The sequence below is a fragment of the Nanorana parkeri genome, unplaced genomic scaffold (genome assembly GCF_000935625.1).
Source record: "Nanorana parkeri isolate BGI_ZX_2015 unplaced genomic scaffold, ASM93562v1 scaffold1081, whole genome shotgun sequence".
Lineage (NCBI taxonomy): Eukaryota > Metazoa > Chordata > Amphibia > Anura > Dicroglossidae > Nanorana > Nanorana parkeri.
In genome coordinates, this window is record NW_017307349.1 from 10,751 (window position 1) to 26,902 (window position 16,152).

At 40.3% G+C, this 16,152-nt stretch overlaps 1 protein-coding gene across 1 annotated transcript in view; it reads left to right on the top strand.

The window, feature by feature from the left end:
- Window positions 1-248: 248 nt before the first annotated feature.
- The window catches only part of LOC108796216 (collagen alpha-1(I) chain-like), a 62,158-nt gene continuing 46,254 nt past the window's right edge, over window positions 249-16,152 (top strand). Inside the window, exons 1-10 of the mRNA XM_018567668.1 lie at window positions 249-299; window positions 2,012-2,575; window positions 5,013-5,057; window positions 5,168-5,287; window positions 7,835-7,873; window positions 9,100-9,153; window positions 11,165-11,218; window positions 12,173-12,280; window positions 13,558-13,611; window positions 15,946-15,999. Of these exons, the coding sequence (XP_018423170.1) occupies window positions 249-299; window positions 2,012-2,575; window positions 5,013-5,057; window positions 5,168-5,287; window positions 7,835-7,873; window positions 9,100-9,153; window positions 11,165-11,218; window positions 12,173-12,280; window positions 13,558-13,611; window positions 15,946-15,999 (1,143 nt within the window). The remainder of the gene's footprint in view (window positions 300-2,011; window positions 2,576-5,012; window positions 5,058-5,167; window positions 5,288-7,834; window positions 7,874-9,099; window positions 9,154-11,164; window positions 11,219-12,172; window positions 12,281-13,557; window positions 13,612-15,945; window positions 16,000-16,152) is intronic.

The window sequence follows — 16,152 nt, forward strand, 5'->3', positions numbered from 1 at the left end:
CTGGTAGGCTTAGAAGTCTCCATCCACCCACTCTCTGTGGAGGGGGGTAAAACTTCAAATATTGTTGTCTCTACTAGGTATTTGTTAAGGGCAGGGGAAGGCAATAAATAATAATTTGTTTGGTGAGTGTGGCCCCACCCGCTGGGCTGGATCTTGGAGTGAGACTGTGAGTTTTCAGGACAAGACCTTCGTAGTCCCTGGATGATTTGGTCAGGACAATGCTTGGGGCTGCTGCATTACACAGCACCATGAAACTTCTGCTGGTATTAAACTACATAGACTTCTCTTCTGCGGATGAGGTCAGTTCATATAACAATACCTATTTATTCACATAGCACTTACTTATTCGACTTACCTGTTCTTTAGTGTACATTGTATGCAGAGAAAATAGCAAATCATCAATCATCAGTACCAGAAGAGCTAACATTCTAAAGCTTAAATATAAATCCTAAATCTAAAGTCGGTTGTAGCATGTTTGGGCAGCTTAATACATTTGCCCTATTTATTAACACCCGTCTAAGGTCAGTTTGGGCACACCAGCTAATTGATTAATATGTCATGGCATATGGTAGTTGACTAGAGCAGATAGGGTTCTTCTGGAACACAAAGCCTCAGTGCTATCAACCTAGCCACCATGATTCCAGTGAAGGCGATCACATTTTTTTTTTTTATCTAACCAGATTATCACACCTTTGTGAGATCATTGAACAGTCTGTGCAGTACTGAATAAAAAGTTGACAAGTTGGATTTTGATTTGGTTACCTGTTGTTCTAAAGTGAAAACTTCAAGATAAGCCTCCTAGTGAATTGCGTTCCTCTGTGGATAAGGTCATTAGATAGATCGCTTTCAAACAAAGGATGAATTTCTCTGTATAGGCTCTACTAATATTCACAAGTATTGTTAAATTGTCAATACGCATTACAATCAGATTGTACTACCATATTTAGATTTACCAAAAGCATGTAAGATGAGGGCCTACCTAAACAATCCATTCAATTTTTATTCCATCAGGCAGACCCTTGCACTACATGGTTGTTAATAGATGCAACGGAGATTGTAATGTGTGTAGTCACATTTGTAGATACAAATGCATGTGGTGATTCATTTGGTATACGAGTTACCTTCTGAGAGAAAGTGTAGCAAAAGTGATGAGTCTCTGCGGCATTGTTTGCACCTTAGGTACGGCATGGAACAAAAGTGTGTTTGGTGCACTTAGGGAATCCCCTTTGATGAGAAATGCTGCTGTTTCCTTTTGTATCAGTGATGATTCCCAGTGTCATCAAATAAGTGTTTTCCATATGGCCGGGGCTGACAGTTGAGCTTGCATTATGTGAGAGGCAGTTTGACATCCTGTGCTAATTCCTCTCACTCCATTCTGACCAATACAAGTAATGAGGGTGGCTGTAAAACTAATTACTGGTGAAGTACTGTGAACTACATTCTCAGCCATACCTGCCCACTGTCTGTGGTATTCAGCAGTACCAGGCAATAAACACTTCCCCTGGATATTATTTAAAAAAAGAGATTTGCTCTTCTTAATTTTAAAGATTAATTGGCAACTGAAACATTGGGATTTGTTTGGCCTCATCTGGAAAAACAGTATTAGAACTTCCTAAATCGATTGAACTTGGTGGATATTTGTTTAAATTATTACTCCAGCTAAAAAAAAATTGCTATTTTTGTGTCTATTAGGTTACAACCTGATTCACCTTCACTTTTTTACATTCTGGAGACTGTTATCACCAGGAACGAAAGGAGAAATCTAAAATGGGGACCCTAGTAGAGAGTAAACTACCAATGGGGATACCTGTTCCTGTGCCAACTGTCAACCTTTGGGCTTACCATTACACTCAAATAACTGAATATAACTGAAATAATAAACCTTATATTCTATCCCAAAAAAATAATGGTGTGGCCATAGTGTGATTAAGATGTTAATCACAACAGAAGTCTTGTCAATCTGATTGAAAAAAATCCATGTTGCTTTATGTAAAATATTTATCCTCTCCAGGGTTTACAGACTAACACATCATGGATAGAGTCTGAGGGACATGGGGTGGTCACCGAGCAGACTCTGGACCCCAGTCTTCACAAATACCTCAATGAACTTGACTTGAATACTTTTAAGGAAGAAAACCTTCTGCCAGTGCCAGGCCAAGCGTCCCACCCAATTCCCAGTGGGAAACCTATAAAGAAGGAGGATCAGTACAAAAAACTGAACCCCACAAAAGAGAACACCACAACAGACAAAAAGGAGAAAAGTCCTGCCACAACAGAACATCTGAGCACCGACAAATACACGGGAGAAATAATAGACTTAACTAAAAATGTCACCAAACCCAGCCCTTTGCCAACACCAAGAACTAACATTTCTTCCACAACGGTGGCAACACCTACCACAGTACAAGTGCAGGAGAACAAGACCAACACAACATTACAACCTACCTCATCCAGAGACGTTTACCCAGCAGGTGGGTCAGGAGACATTGAAGGTCTTAAGATCGACAATGAACCGACAAGTAAAAAACCAAAGAAGACACCTGTTCGAGGGTATCCAGGACCTCAAGGCCGTCCAGTGAGTAATTATATCTATGTTGTAGAATAACATATAGTTTGCATAATTTTTTAAGTAGATGGCTTCTTTTTTTTATTTACCTGTTTATCCTTCCTTGCTTTTAGGCATCACTAGCTTAACTTGATATTTACACACACAACTGAATGAGTCTGAGGAGCAACTTCTCTACCTCCATGCCAGCTGTGTTAAAAAGGGGGCTGTATGGTGCTTCAGTTAGAAAAGAAAGTCTGAATACAAACAGCTGCTGAAGTTCTTTCTCTTTCGATAATGTTTTGCTAATCCTGTGTTATTGATATTTTTTTTAAAGTGTTAACATAAAAATACAATAGTAAAAAAAGAAAGGTATTACATTACATAACAATTTGACATCATATACTATAAAAATATATAAAATAGAATTAACCCCAAGTTATTACAGTTACAGATAAGACATACACTAGGTCAGTGGTTCCCAACCTCTTTTTACGTGCATACCCCTTGACAGTCCGTTTGTATACACTGTACCCCGCGGTGGGGGTTGGAAAGGGAGGGGGGCTAATAGTGAAGCATATACAGTAGCAAATGATAGATGTGGCCACATTGCACAAACAGGAGGGGCTCAAATGCCACTGTGTCAGTGGGATAAAGAAGGGAGCTGGGAGGCGTGTGTGGGGGTTCTTTGGGGTATGCCATATTGCGGTGGTGTGTCCAGTGTTATCTTGGGGTCTCTTTGGGGTGTGATCTGTACATTGGATTCTCTGGATCTTGGGATTCTTGCCCCTAAGAGAAGCGAAGGGCACATCACTCAGCTGGGGACTAACTATAGAACTACAGAATGAGTGTTAGAAAATGCAGCTGCAAGATTACTCTGCAGACTTTCTGCACACATTTAGTCCATGCTTCTCCACTGCCACAGCTTTTTTCAGTAATTACAAACAAAATTTCAAGAACTCCTAAATGTGCTGTTAAGTACCCCTGGGGGTACTTGTACCCCAAGTGGGAACTGCTGCACTAGGTGATAATACCTGGAGGGGTAGAAGATACCAGGGCCCAGGAGGTGATGGAGTCAATTTACAGCTGATCCTCCTATTTATCCTCTAGCTGCATGCTTACATTTCAATCTCTTCAGTAATACTCTGGTTTTCCCATTTTTACGAGTCACTGCTAAATACTGAATTATTTAGTGCTAACTGACACCTAGCTGAGTTTATCTTTGAGCCTGAAATAGTTGTCTGAGGACAACTCTGAAGCTGAGAGTCAGAACTGAGAGGCCCAATGAGCTTTGGCAGTTGCTGCCTCATGCTGGTAATATGTGTTTTCTTCCAGCTTCTAAGTGTGCATAACAGTATGAAATAACCAAGCCCTGTAGCTGTAATATTGTTCTTAATTCCAAGGCTCTTTTATTTGATGCCCTTATGGCTTGCATGTCTCACTCTTGTATAGAGATGAGGTTCAGATTTGCTCCTACTTGCAAAGGATCTTGCAGGTTTGAAATTTGCAGTCCTGGCATATTTATGTGCCAATTTGCACAGGCTCATTTTTAAAAAAATAATGTACTGCATGGCCAGTAAAAAGCTTTAAGGAAAGCTGACAAAACTGCATAAGTAGAGTTTAGGGTCACTTAGGAAAACAGTTCTTTAATGTATGTTGTAATATTAAACTCTTAAACTTTTTTTTCAACAATTAATCCAGATTAAACAAGTACACATTGTCCAAAGAAGTTTTTTTATTTTTTGCCCAAGCACTTACAGTCATCATGTCTCCAAACAGTTCACTCCAACTATCTCAGCTCTGCTTCCCTAAACTTCCTCTCCAGTACAAGATCACAAGAGAGCACTACTCCAGGAGCCGTCTATCTACTAGTTGGGAGAAGGGAAGTGGGAAGAGCAGGAGAGTGGCTTGCCTTGCTGTGTGTTTGTGGTATACAGAAACAAATGTTTTTCAGCACACTCACCAGCCAGCCTGCAAAAAAAAAAAAAACTGTCTAATTATTAGGGTTAACATCAGAGGTTTTAGTTGCACAACATTTGCAAAATATGTGGAAGCCACACTGCTTCGTTAAGGCCCCTCTGTGTAGTGTGGTCCCAACCGTAATCTATGAAAGCCTCCATCTTGGAGCATATAAAACAAAGGATGAATTGGGTGCAGGTTTGCCAGGAGGTAGGCCAATTCTTCTTAAAGGCGCAGGGACACAGCAGAAGCCCAGCACATCACAACAGCAACTGAAGCCTGCACCCAAACAATTTGGGAACTAAACTGTTGTATAGCAAGACATGCTAACCTCAGAAGATGGTTCCTTGCTGTACTTGCCACAGGTTCATAAGCACAAGAGGAACACACATTGCAGATATGTCCATGGTGGCAATTAAATCCAGTGCTCCGAGCACCCCAATATAACAGTGCAAACCTGTTAGCTGCTGTGTTGAAATTTTGCAGATAAGCTGCCTGTGTATTTCAGGGTTGCCCAGGTCGGCCTGGACTTCCTGGTCCTAAAGGAAACAAGGTATGTCTACATGAATCTTTTAGATGTAAATTAGTCTTGGAGTAGTTGGAAACACATTTTTGTTTGCTTTTAATGCACAGTATATACCTCTAATAGCTATTTGTTTTAAGGGTGATCCAGGGCTTATGGGACGAACAGGGATGACAGGCAATCCTGGGCCCCGTGGACCTCCTGGGCTGCCTACAGTAATGATTTGGAGCAATTCCCCGGAGGACTGGGCAGCATTCTATGTAGGTTTATTTATCATACAACATGTTGTGTTTTTGTATATATTTTGTTTCTTTCTTTATTATGTTCATGACTAAAAACTAACGTTCTTTAGTTAGGTAAATATAAAATATTGCAGAAGAATATTGAAAATGTAAAAATTTAGCCATCAAGTGTTCTGGGCTCATGTTCACACTCAATAGAAACATTGTTTGTTTTACTTAAAGCATTAGAGACTGTTCATATTGCAAAATGATTGTTGACTTAGCTTAAAGTGACATTAAACTCAGGAATACATTCAAGTATCCTAAATATTAACAAAAATGTATCTTATTTGTGTATCACTCGGCTGATCCTCAAATAATCTCTGTATTGGTGCTGACACTGTCCTTCCTTCTGGAGGGTGGTTACTTTTGTTCCCCATGGACCCTGTGTGTGTTATAAAGTAGAACAGTAGAAAGGCATCATGGCACACTCACAAACCAGCATGTAAAACAACTTGTCTCACCACTAAGGACAATGACAGAGGTTTGGATACACGTCTTCTGCAAAGGATGTGTAAGCCGCACTGCCGCGCCAAGGCACCTCTTATAGTGCGGTCCTAACTCTAAACTATGAGAGTCTCCATCTTGGAGCACATGAGGGCAGTAGATATCAAATTGGGTGCAGGCCTGTCAGGAGGACGCCCCACCTCCTTAAAGGTACAGAAACACACAAGGGATCCCGCACATCCCATTGGCAGCTGAGAAACCCCATGCGTCACTGCACCAAATTGGTAAAGCAAAACAAACGACAAACGCACTAAACAATTTGTTACCAGTTATACAGTAAGGTGCACACGAAATGGGCTTTGAACAGTAGAACAGTAGAATGGCATCATGGCACACTCACAAACCAGCATGTAAAACAACTTGTCTCACCACTAAGGACAATGACAGAGGTTTGGATACACGTCTTCTGCAAAGGATGTGTAAGCCGCACTGCCGCGCCAAGGCACCTCTTATAGTGCGGTCCTAACTCTAAACTATGAGAGTCTCCATCTTGGAGCACATGAGGGCAGAAGATATCAAATTGGGTGCAGGCCTGTCAGGAGGACGCCCCACCTCCTTAAAGGTACAGAAACATAAAGTAGCCACCACTCCAAGCTCACACCTGTGATAGATTACAATCTCAATACAAATAAGAACACTAAACATGCGACTGTACTCAATCACAGAAGCGAGCTTGGAGCAGTGGCTACTTTACACCACACACAAGGACCATGGGGAACAAAAGTAGCCACCCTCCAGAAGGAAGGGTAAAACATTATAATACAAACACAAAAACAAATATTGAAGCTGCCATTGCTTGTCTCCTTCTAAAATTGCAAGTTGCCTGGCTGTGTGTCACTCATGTACAAGCAAGCATGAAGCAAACAAAAGCAGAGAATAGCCAGAATACCGATCTGCATATTTGTAAGAGAAGCCCTGGAAGAATGAATAATAAAAGAGTATAAGAGAGAAAGAGAGTTCCAGAAAAAGGAAGCAGAATAAGAGAAGGCACCTATGAATGATTACTATGTGATTAAAAGGAAGGAAGTGATTTGTAGAGAAAGGGAGCAGCACTAGGGAAGCCCTGGAAGAATGCTTAATAAGTGGATAAAAGAAGGAAGAGAGTGTCAGAGATAAAGAGGAGGACAGCAAGAGAAGGCCTGGTAAAATGGTTAGTAAGTGGGTATGAGAAGGAAGAGAGCTCCTGAGATAAAGAGGAGCACAACAAGAGAAAACATGGAAGAATGATTAGTAAGTAAGCATACGAAGGAAGAGAGTTCCAGCGGTAAAGAGGAGGACAGCAAGAGAAGGCCTGGAAGAATGATTAGTAAGTGGGTATAAGAAGGAAGAGAGTTCCAGAGATAAAGAGGAGCACAACAAAAGAAGGCCTGGAAGAATGATTCATAAGTGGGTATAAGAAGGAAGAGAGTTCCAGAGATAAAGAGGAGCCCAGCAAGAGAAGGCCTAGAAGATTGATTCGTAACTGGGTTTAGGAAGGAAGTGAGTTCCAGAGATAAAGAGGAGGACAACAAGAGAAGACCTGGAAGAATGACTAGTAAGTGGGTATAGGAAGGAAGAGAGTTTCAGAGATAAAAAGGAGCACAAGAGAAGGCCTAGAAGAATGATTAGATGATAGTAAGTGGGCTTAGGAAGGAAGAGAATTCCAGAGATGAAGAGGAGCACAACAAGAGAAGGCCTGGAAGAATGATTAGTAATTGGGTATAAGAAGGAAGAGAATTCCAGAGATAAAGAGAACAGCAAGGCCTGGAGCTCCAGAGAAAGTTATCAGAATAGGAGAAATTGTAGATATGTAACAAGTGGTGACCAATGAGGAAGAAATAAGTAGTCAATGAGCTCACTGAAAGTTCCAGACACTAAAGAAGAGCTAAGTTACATTGTCAGACAGTTTAGGGCTCTATTTGTCCAAGCTTATACTTAGACTTGTATCCTGTGCAGGGCTAACACAGAGAAGCAGAACTGGAGCTGTCTTCTATACAGTACAAGCTGTTTCCTTACCATTGTTTCGCTTCTTTTTTGCAGCAAACATCATTCTATCAGCTGCTGCACGCAGGCTGGCCTGTGAGTGTGCCCTTCGTTATCACAAGTGGCCTGATCTCTTGGTACAATGGAGCCTCTTCTGTCTTCTAGATCTATTTCTATAGGGGAACGTTAATGCACTAGCTACAACTAAATGAAATTACTAGCTTGTGCAAAATGAGCTAAATGCTGAATGTTGGGAGAAGACGGGGGACTTTATCCTACACACAACCAATATCTTGACCATTTTCCCAGGGAAAAATATTGCCAATTGTCAGCGTCACTTCAAGCAAAAGTGGCCATGCTAACAATACCCTGTTGGTGTAGTGAAGCTAGACTTTTCATTGTATGAAGATTTCACTGCATATGTTCATATACATACTGACCTTGTACATTAGACTCTGTTTACCCGGACTTAATGGAGGCTCTCTGCAGAGAAAGTCTGGCTAGAGTGAGAAAATGTCAACATTTCTACCAAGTTTATAGTTCTTCCTGTGACCCCATTGCCCATAATCTCCCTCACTTCCTGTCCCTGCGACAGCTGTACAAGAAATGGGGTGTACAATTGTCATGGAGATCGATATTTCTATGACACTTAGTTGTATTTACATATGTGTTATGTATGTATATAATATAGCTTTAAAAACATGTTACACCCATTTTTACACAATATCTATTTATATCCAGCACCTCTACATTACAAAAAGCTATTATGATCACAGTATAAGAGCAAGTGGCCTTATTTAATAACGTAATTTAAGGATTTGCATAACAGGTTATTTGTTCTTACAGTAATCAGGGATATTCATAACATTACCAATCCCTGTGTGGCAGTGCAATGCCATACTTTCTGCATACTTTCTGTGTGCTATTAAACAACAATATTGTATGATAGCTTTCAGCGGATACACCAACCCTCACTTGAATTAATTGATCAGTCTTGTTAATAAGAAGTTCATCATGAAGTCCCATAGTTAGATTTATTCATATTTTATAGCTCAAGGAAATGGAATGGGTAATTTGAGGAAGATTATTTTTTTAAATATATATATATATATTTTAGGCACAGTTTTCCCATTATGTAGCATGTCCCCAACATCTGTATAATAGATTCAATAGTTTTTAGAATATAGTATCATTTGTATGCAGAAAAATGGAACTCTGTTGGCTGTTTATGTACATTGCACAAAGGTATAGTATTTTTCTGAACGTAGCCTATCTGTTTTACGGGTTTACTTTTTAAAATATCTGTTTGTTCTACTTTATAGAGAAGTCGAGGACCACCAGGTCTGCCTGGTATACATGGAAGACCTGGAACACCGGTGAGAAAATGGCTGAGATTGTCCCTCTTAAAAAAGGCTTCTTAAAATTAGAAGCATTGATGTTTTAGTAAGAATGTGGACGCTACTTTTTATAAGAATGAGAAAGCAGCATGGTAGCTATGTGGTCAACACGCATTCCCTGAGGACCTGGGTTCTCTTCAGCGTGTTCTGTACTCAGATTCTCCAAGTACTGTGAAAACAATAATAATTGGAGCTGTATAATATTAATAGTTAGTGACTGTGGTGGGACATTAGTGTGTAGGCTTCTCTGGTACAGAGACTGGTATGAATGCCTCAATGTTCTCTGTACAAAACTGTGAAATAAGAAAGAACTATATACTGTAAAAGTATTATAAAAATTTGTATGTGACATTAGAGACATTTGTGACATTAGAGTGTTAGCTCCTCTGATAGAGAAACTGATATGAATGTTTCATTGTTCTCTGTACAAAACAGCAGAATATGTCAGAAGTATATAAATGCATAATAGTTACGGATGCACCGATACTGATACTAGTATTGGTATCGGTGCCGATACCGAGTATTTGGGTGAGTACCCATACTCGCCCAAATGCTCCAATACTTACCTCCAATTCCGGAACTTCTGGTGAGAAGAAGATCTCTTTTTGACAGTTAGTGCCGAGGGAGCATGGAGCCGGCTTCCTTTCCAATCAGGAAGCTGGGCTGTGGGTTATGAACCGCCTCCCGGCTTCCTGATTGGCTAGGAAGTCGGCTTCACTAGTTGCTAGGAAGCCTGGCTTCCTAACCAATCAGGAAGCCGGGCGGCACGTAATGAGGCTGCCTAGGAACAAGTGAAGCCGGCTTCCTAGCCAATCAGGAAGCCGGGAGGCAGGTCATGACGTGCCGCCCAGCTTCCTGATTGGTTAGGAAGCCGGCTTCACTTGTTGCTAGGTGGCCTGGCTAGTATAGTATAGCTATATAAATGGATAATAATAATAGTGTGTGACTGTGGTGGGACATTAGAGTGTAAGCTCCTGTGGTGGGGAAAATGATGTGAATGCTTTAGTGTTCTCTGTACAACACTGTGGAATATGTCAGAGCTATAGAAATGTATATTTATTTACTAAGGGGTCTATTCACAAAGCTGCCGAGGGCAGCCGAGTGAATGACCGATCAGAAGTGAAGTGAGCCGAACACTGTTCGGCCATTCACTTCAGGCTGGTACGGCTGATTTCAGCCGTACATTGGCTGAAATCAGCCGTACATCGGCTTGCTTCGTGTGGCTTCGGATCAGCCGAAGATGCTCAGCATATCACAGAAATCACTGCGCTGGGAATGCGTGCCTAACTACCTGATTGGACCAGCCGCAACAATGTGTATAGGTGAACAAATGTAAAGCAAATATGTTGCGCTCATATTGCGCTAGCGGTGTAGTAAAACAACACAGAAAACTAAAATTTAAATCGTGATATTAATTCAAGCTGTGAACAAACTTTGAAAAGGAAGGAGGGGCTCTGTGGTGGCCCTCCAATACTCAAAAAAAAACAAAAACGTGCAAATAAATCAAAACTCTAAAATAATAACAGCAAAGAAACTGACATTTCAAGGGGCATGTAATCAATTTTTTCACACGGATTGTTGTAATTTTCACACAGATTTGTTTATTAACACTTTAGTGTGCAGTTGGTTCACATAGACCAAACCGAACATGCTCAGCATGTTCGGCTGACCCGAAGTGCAGAAGGAGTTCGACTCAAGGTACCTGCCCTCAAGGAGCTTACAATCTGGGGTCCCTATCTCACATAATAATAGTATATGACTGTGGTGGGATATTAGAGTGTAAGCTCCTCTGGTGCAGAGTCTGTTATCATTGAAGGGCTGTGGACCATGTTGGAAAATTTGTCACTAAATAAATATACATGTAGTTTGACGATCGGGTTATTTTCTAACCTTCTGTCGCCATCTAGTGTCTGTGTACAGCATTACTTCCTAGCCAGAAAAAATGACTAAACTACAATGTATCTCACAAGGTTTTTATCTTCCTTTACAGGGAATCACTGGAACTCCAGGGTGGCCGGGTATAAAAGGACAGTGCGGTCCTATGGTAAGAACTGTCCTTCCGAAATTGAGTTAAAGGTCAAGCGGTACAAATTAAAGCACTTAAAACACTTTGACCAAAATCTAATTTTTTTCAAACTCTCACTTCTGATGGAGCAGAGTATGGTTAAAGCGTCTGTCAAGTTTTTTTAGTTGGAGAGATTTCACTTAATTTCACTTCAGTCACTAAAACAGCAAGTAAAGGGAAATCCTCCCAGCAGGTATACAAACTGCAACAAAAGCCTGCCTGAGATCCTAACCCATATATGTTCTATCAATATCTATCACATAAAAAAAATAAAAAAAACTCTTTTGGCTAGAGTTCCAATTTAAAAAACAAGCAGTACAAGTAGTGATGCTTTAGCTTGTGAAAACACCCTTCATGCCCAGACACTTAGCATATATCGCTTTTGGCTTTAACCCCAAATATTATAAAGGCATGGCTCTTTGTAAATCAGCCGCTGCTCCAGTCCAGATTTTTGTAGTCATAATAAAGAATAGCTTGTTGATTCAAAACTAGTAGCTTCTGAAATCAGTAAATGCAAACATTTAAGACTTTCAAGTATTTTTTCTTTGAATAGGAGTGTCACACATATGTAGTCCAGAGCCTAATACCCACAACAGTGTTGTGTCTGTTCCGTACTGCAATGCTTTACTATTGTATTGTGCACAATTTAAAATTCTCTGTGTGAATTATTGATTCATTTTATTCTTACTTGGCTGTATCTGAAAAGTGATCACTTGGTAAAAAACATCTAAGGCACATGTTCGGGAGTGTCACATGACACATATGAACAACACTAAGTAGAAATTGTGGTAGAAATGAAAAATGTTCATTCTGTGGGTGTCCAACATTACACGGCGTGTGGTCCTTGGTGTATCTCTCATTCACTCTGTACGATCAGGCCTCTGTCTCTCAGTGTCTCTACTGCAATGATTGCTAGATATATCTTTTTTGCAGGGGCTTCCAGGAACACCAGGAGTTCAAGGAATATCTGGAATTCCTGGGCAGGATGGCAATCCCGGATTAGATGGTAAAGTGGGATCACCCGGAATACCAGGAGCTAAGGTATGCAAGGACAGAGAGGCTTCAGAAGCTGGGCAAGGAATTGAGGGAAGAGGTATTACACAGGCAGAGACTAAGTACTGGAAGTATGGTTGGCAATTGTCGCTAAAGGCAGTAAAGTAAAAAATATCTTTCTGTTGGCATATGAGCACCATAACTATCACATATGACAATGTGACGTGCACTGACCCAAACTTAGGTGTTATAAAGCTAAAGGCACATCAGTTTTATTTTCCAAATGGCACATATTGTAATGAAAAAAACCATCAAAAAAGCATCACCACCTGTCAACATTCTGCAATACAAATACCTGTACTTGTTTGCCTTTCTTGGGGAAGAATCATACAAATTCCAATGCCATGGCCCATTGGGTGTACAAATAGTCATAGTCGGCTTAAAGTCCAGTTGGAGTCACAGAAATAGACATGAAGACCAATAGATATTGTGTCTTTTTTCACAGTCTGGCTTACACTTTCCTGCCATAGCAGTTGCACAGTGCGTCTTAATATGACTGCTCTGTCCAATAGCCACCAAGGTTTGTTTGCGCTTGCCTTGTGCTCTCCATAACAGACCTGGTCAGACACACGCCCTGTATTCCATCACACTATAGGATGCATGTGATGAGTGGTGTGACCAGAACTCATCTATGCCAACATAGATCACTGGAGTGGGAGGGTAGGAAATGCATTTCCACTGACAGAACCAGGCATTTTTAGGCATTTCTAAGTAGTAATCAATTAAAAATCATAACATTTGGCAGTATAGGAGTATAAAAAGAAGAAAAGGTGTGAGACTTCAGTATTGTTTTAAAGAGAAAGATGGATCTGATTTTTCTCTAGGGAATTTGATGCATCCAAAAATATCACCTCCTGATAACTTACAAAACTGGTTCGCAGTGTCCAAAATTTATGCCAAAAGACAAAAGTGCTTCCTGACATTTGTGAACATTTTTTATTGGTACACTAGTTGAAATGCTCTCTCTGCTGTATGGAAAAATTGTGATTATTGGGACGAAATGGGCCCATTGTTAGTGTCAACTATGCTTCTTATTAAAATATACAAGTGCAATAATTCAGACAAGCCTCCGTCTTCACATCTATAGGTAGTGGATCATTAGTGGACACCCTCAACCCATTACTCTTGTGGAATTAATCAGTTGGTTGGTTTGTTTTTTTAAGTGAAGCCAGTATGGGCATTGATGTACTAACCTTCTATATTAAAAAGTAATTGTACAGTTGTTTTGTGATTAGCTCTATATCCAATGTGTGTCTTTTTTTCAGGGGCCACAAGGCTTCAAAGGTGATCAAGGTCCCCTCGGTGAAAAAGGAGATGAAGTGAGTTCTCAGCTATGTTTCTAAATTTGTTGGCTTTGTACTCACCATTCTCATGTTCAGTCCTGGATAGTTTTACTAAACTTCACACTTTGAGATAACAAGGTGAGACTCTTTGCTGATTGGCTGAGAAGCCAGTATCCCAACCAATCAGCATGGAGCTGGCCAAACAGCATGGAGTCGGCTTCCCGCGCACTCAAGAAGCCTGGTGGTGGGTAATGACCCCGCCCAGGTTGCTGATTGCTTGGGAATCCAGCTCCATGCTACCGTAGCAGAAGTGCCGGTATTGGTGAGTACCGAAATATAAATATCGGTACTCGTACTCGATCATTAAAAAACAGTATCGGTGCATCCCTAGTATAAATGAATCCTCCCACCTTGTGACCCACCACTTTATGATTAAGCTTACTGCTGAGTGAAAAATTCAGGTGAAACTCGAATAATAAGAATATCGTGCAAAGTTCATTTATTTCACTAATGCAACTTAAAAGGTGAAACTAATATATGAGATAGACTCATTACATGCAAAGCAAGATAATTCAAGCCGTGATTTGTCATAATTGTGATGATTATGGCTTACAGCTCATGAAAACCCCAAGAACCCCAAATCCACAACCTCAAAAAAGTAGATTATTACATGCAATCAATAAAACAAGATTTGTACATAGAACAATATCGGACCTCTGAAAAGTACAAGCATGCATATGTACTCAGTACTTGGTTTGGGCTCCTTTTGCAGCACTTACTGCAATTACTTTTGCACGATATTCTAATTATTCGAGTTTCACCTGTATTAGAGGGTGGAGGTTGAGGCAATTTTACTATTTGCACCAGACTGATTAGTGAACATCCATATTAGCTTTTATCTTGAAGTGTGGCTTCCGTAATCTTTACAATGATTGCATATTGAGTGACGGACTGCTTAGAGACAGTACCTATACCTGGGTGTTTACAGACACGAATCTGCAGTGGTGTCCTTGATCATTTCATTCCTTAAAACGTTACAGGATTTCACCTCTCTCTATCATTTGCATTATACTTCTATCTGCTAGTTAACAGGTTATTAACCTTGTTTTGACTTATACATATTATCATATTACTACCAAATGCATGTGCATTCTGTAATGTACTGTATATTCGATTGGGGCTGAATTCTTTCCATATTAGGGTCTTTGATGAGAGACTTTGGGTTTTGATGGCACCAGTATGACATCAGTTTGAGAAGCTTGTAAGATCATTGAGAATTCATTAGCAGGGGTAATTGGCCTGCAGTTGACCTCCTTCTGTCCTGCACTTAAGCTGCTTAAAATTTGCTTTGCGTTCTTCTAGACCTGTAAGATATGCAAAACTTGTATGACATTTAAAAAAAGCCTGTTGACACGGGCCCTTATTATTCTTGGAGTCTCATGTATTATAACTATTCAAATTATGTTATTCCTTTGAATCATATATAAAATCTGCAAACAGCAATAATCTAGCATTTGGTGTGCTAACTCATTCGATATAAATATACAGTCTGGGTTTTGTTAGGATACATTTTCAATTTAAATTAGGCACCCTTTATGTACTCTGAAGCTAAGCCTTATGATGTGTAAGTTTGTATGCTTATGAAGAGGTGTGAAATTCTGATCTCACTAACACACACATAAATATCACATGGTTGTAGAATTGGTATTTTCCCTCATGACATGGAGCTCTAGCTTCAATGGCTGCATACTTGTTCCATGTCAGTGACTCAGAAAGGGTTGAAGCTATTGGATTAGCATGGCAGCCAACTAGCATTTTCAGAAGACAAGGTCACCAATGGCAGCCTTTGTACTCCTCTGATCATATGTTTGCTTTAAAGTGGCCCTGTCACCTCTTTATAAAAATAGATGGGCATGCTGCCTGCAAATTAAGTATTTTAATAGTTACCAGTCCAATTGCCTGCACTGTCATTCTGCTCTGTATTCCTGAGGTACCACTGCCTGAAGATTCTTCAGCTTCAGCCTCCCACTGCACACTGTGGTGCATTCTGCCCACCCAGGTGTCACTACTATGATCTGTAGTGACGTAGGGATGGTAGGAGAAGCTACAGGGAGCCCATCGAAGGACCAGGCATCTGACACTCTCAGAAATGGGGGATACAGAAGACACTTCAGGTAGTGGAATCTTAGGATTGCAGAGCAGAATGACATCACAACAGTGGACCAGGTAAGTATTAAAAGTATTTTATGGCAGGGAGCATGTTCTTTTATTTTATATGAAGGTGACAGTGTATTTATAGCAGATTACATTGTGAACGCAATGGTTATGAGGACTTTTACTCAATACTCTAGTTTTGTGCATTTGTTGTAGGGCTTCCATGGAGCTCCTGGGTTTTGCGGTGAAAAAGGTTACGAAGGAATAAAGGTAAAAATTATCAGTTTAAATGCTTATATAAAATCTAAACACAGTACACTTGTCACTTAAAACCGAGGTGTAATTGTTTGGGTGGGTTGCACTTTTTAATTTATAGATTCTATAGAAGTGTGAAAAAGTAATTTAATGTATGACCAACCTTTA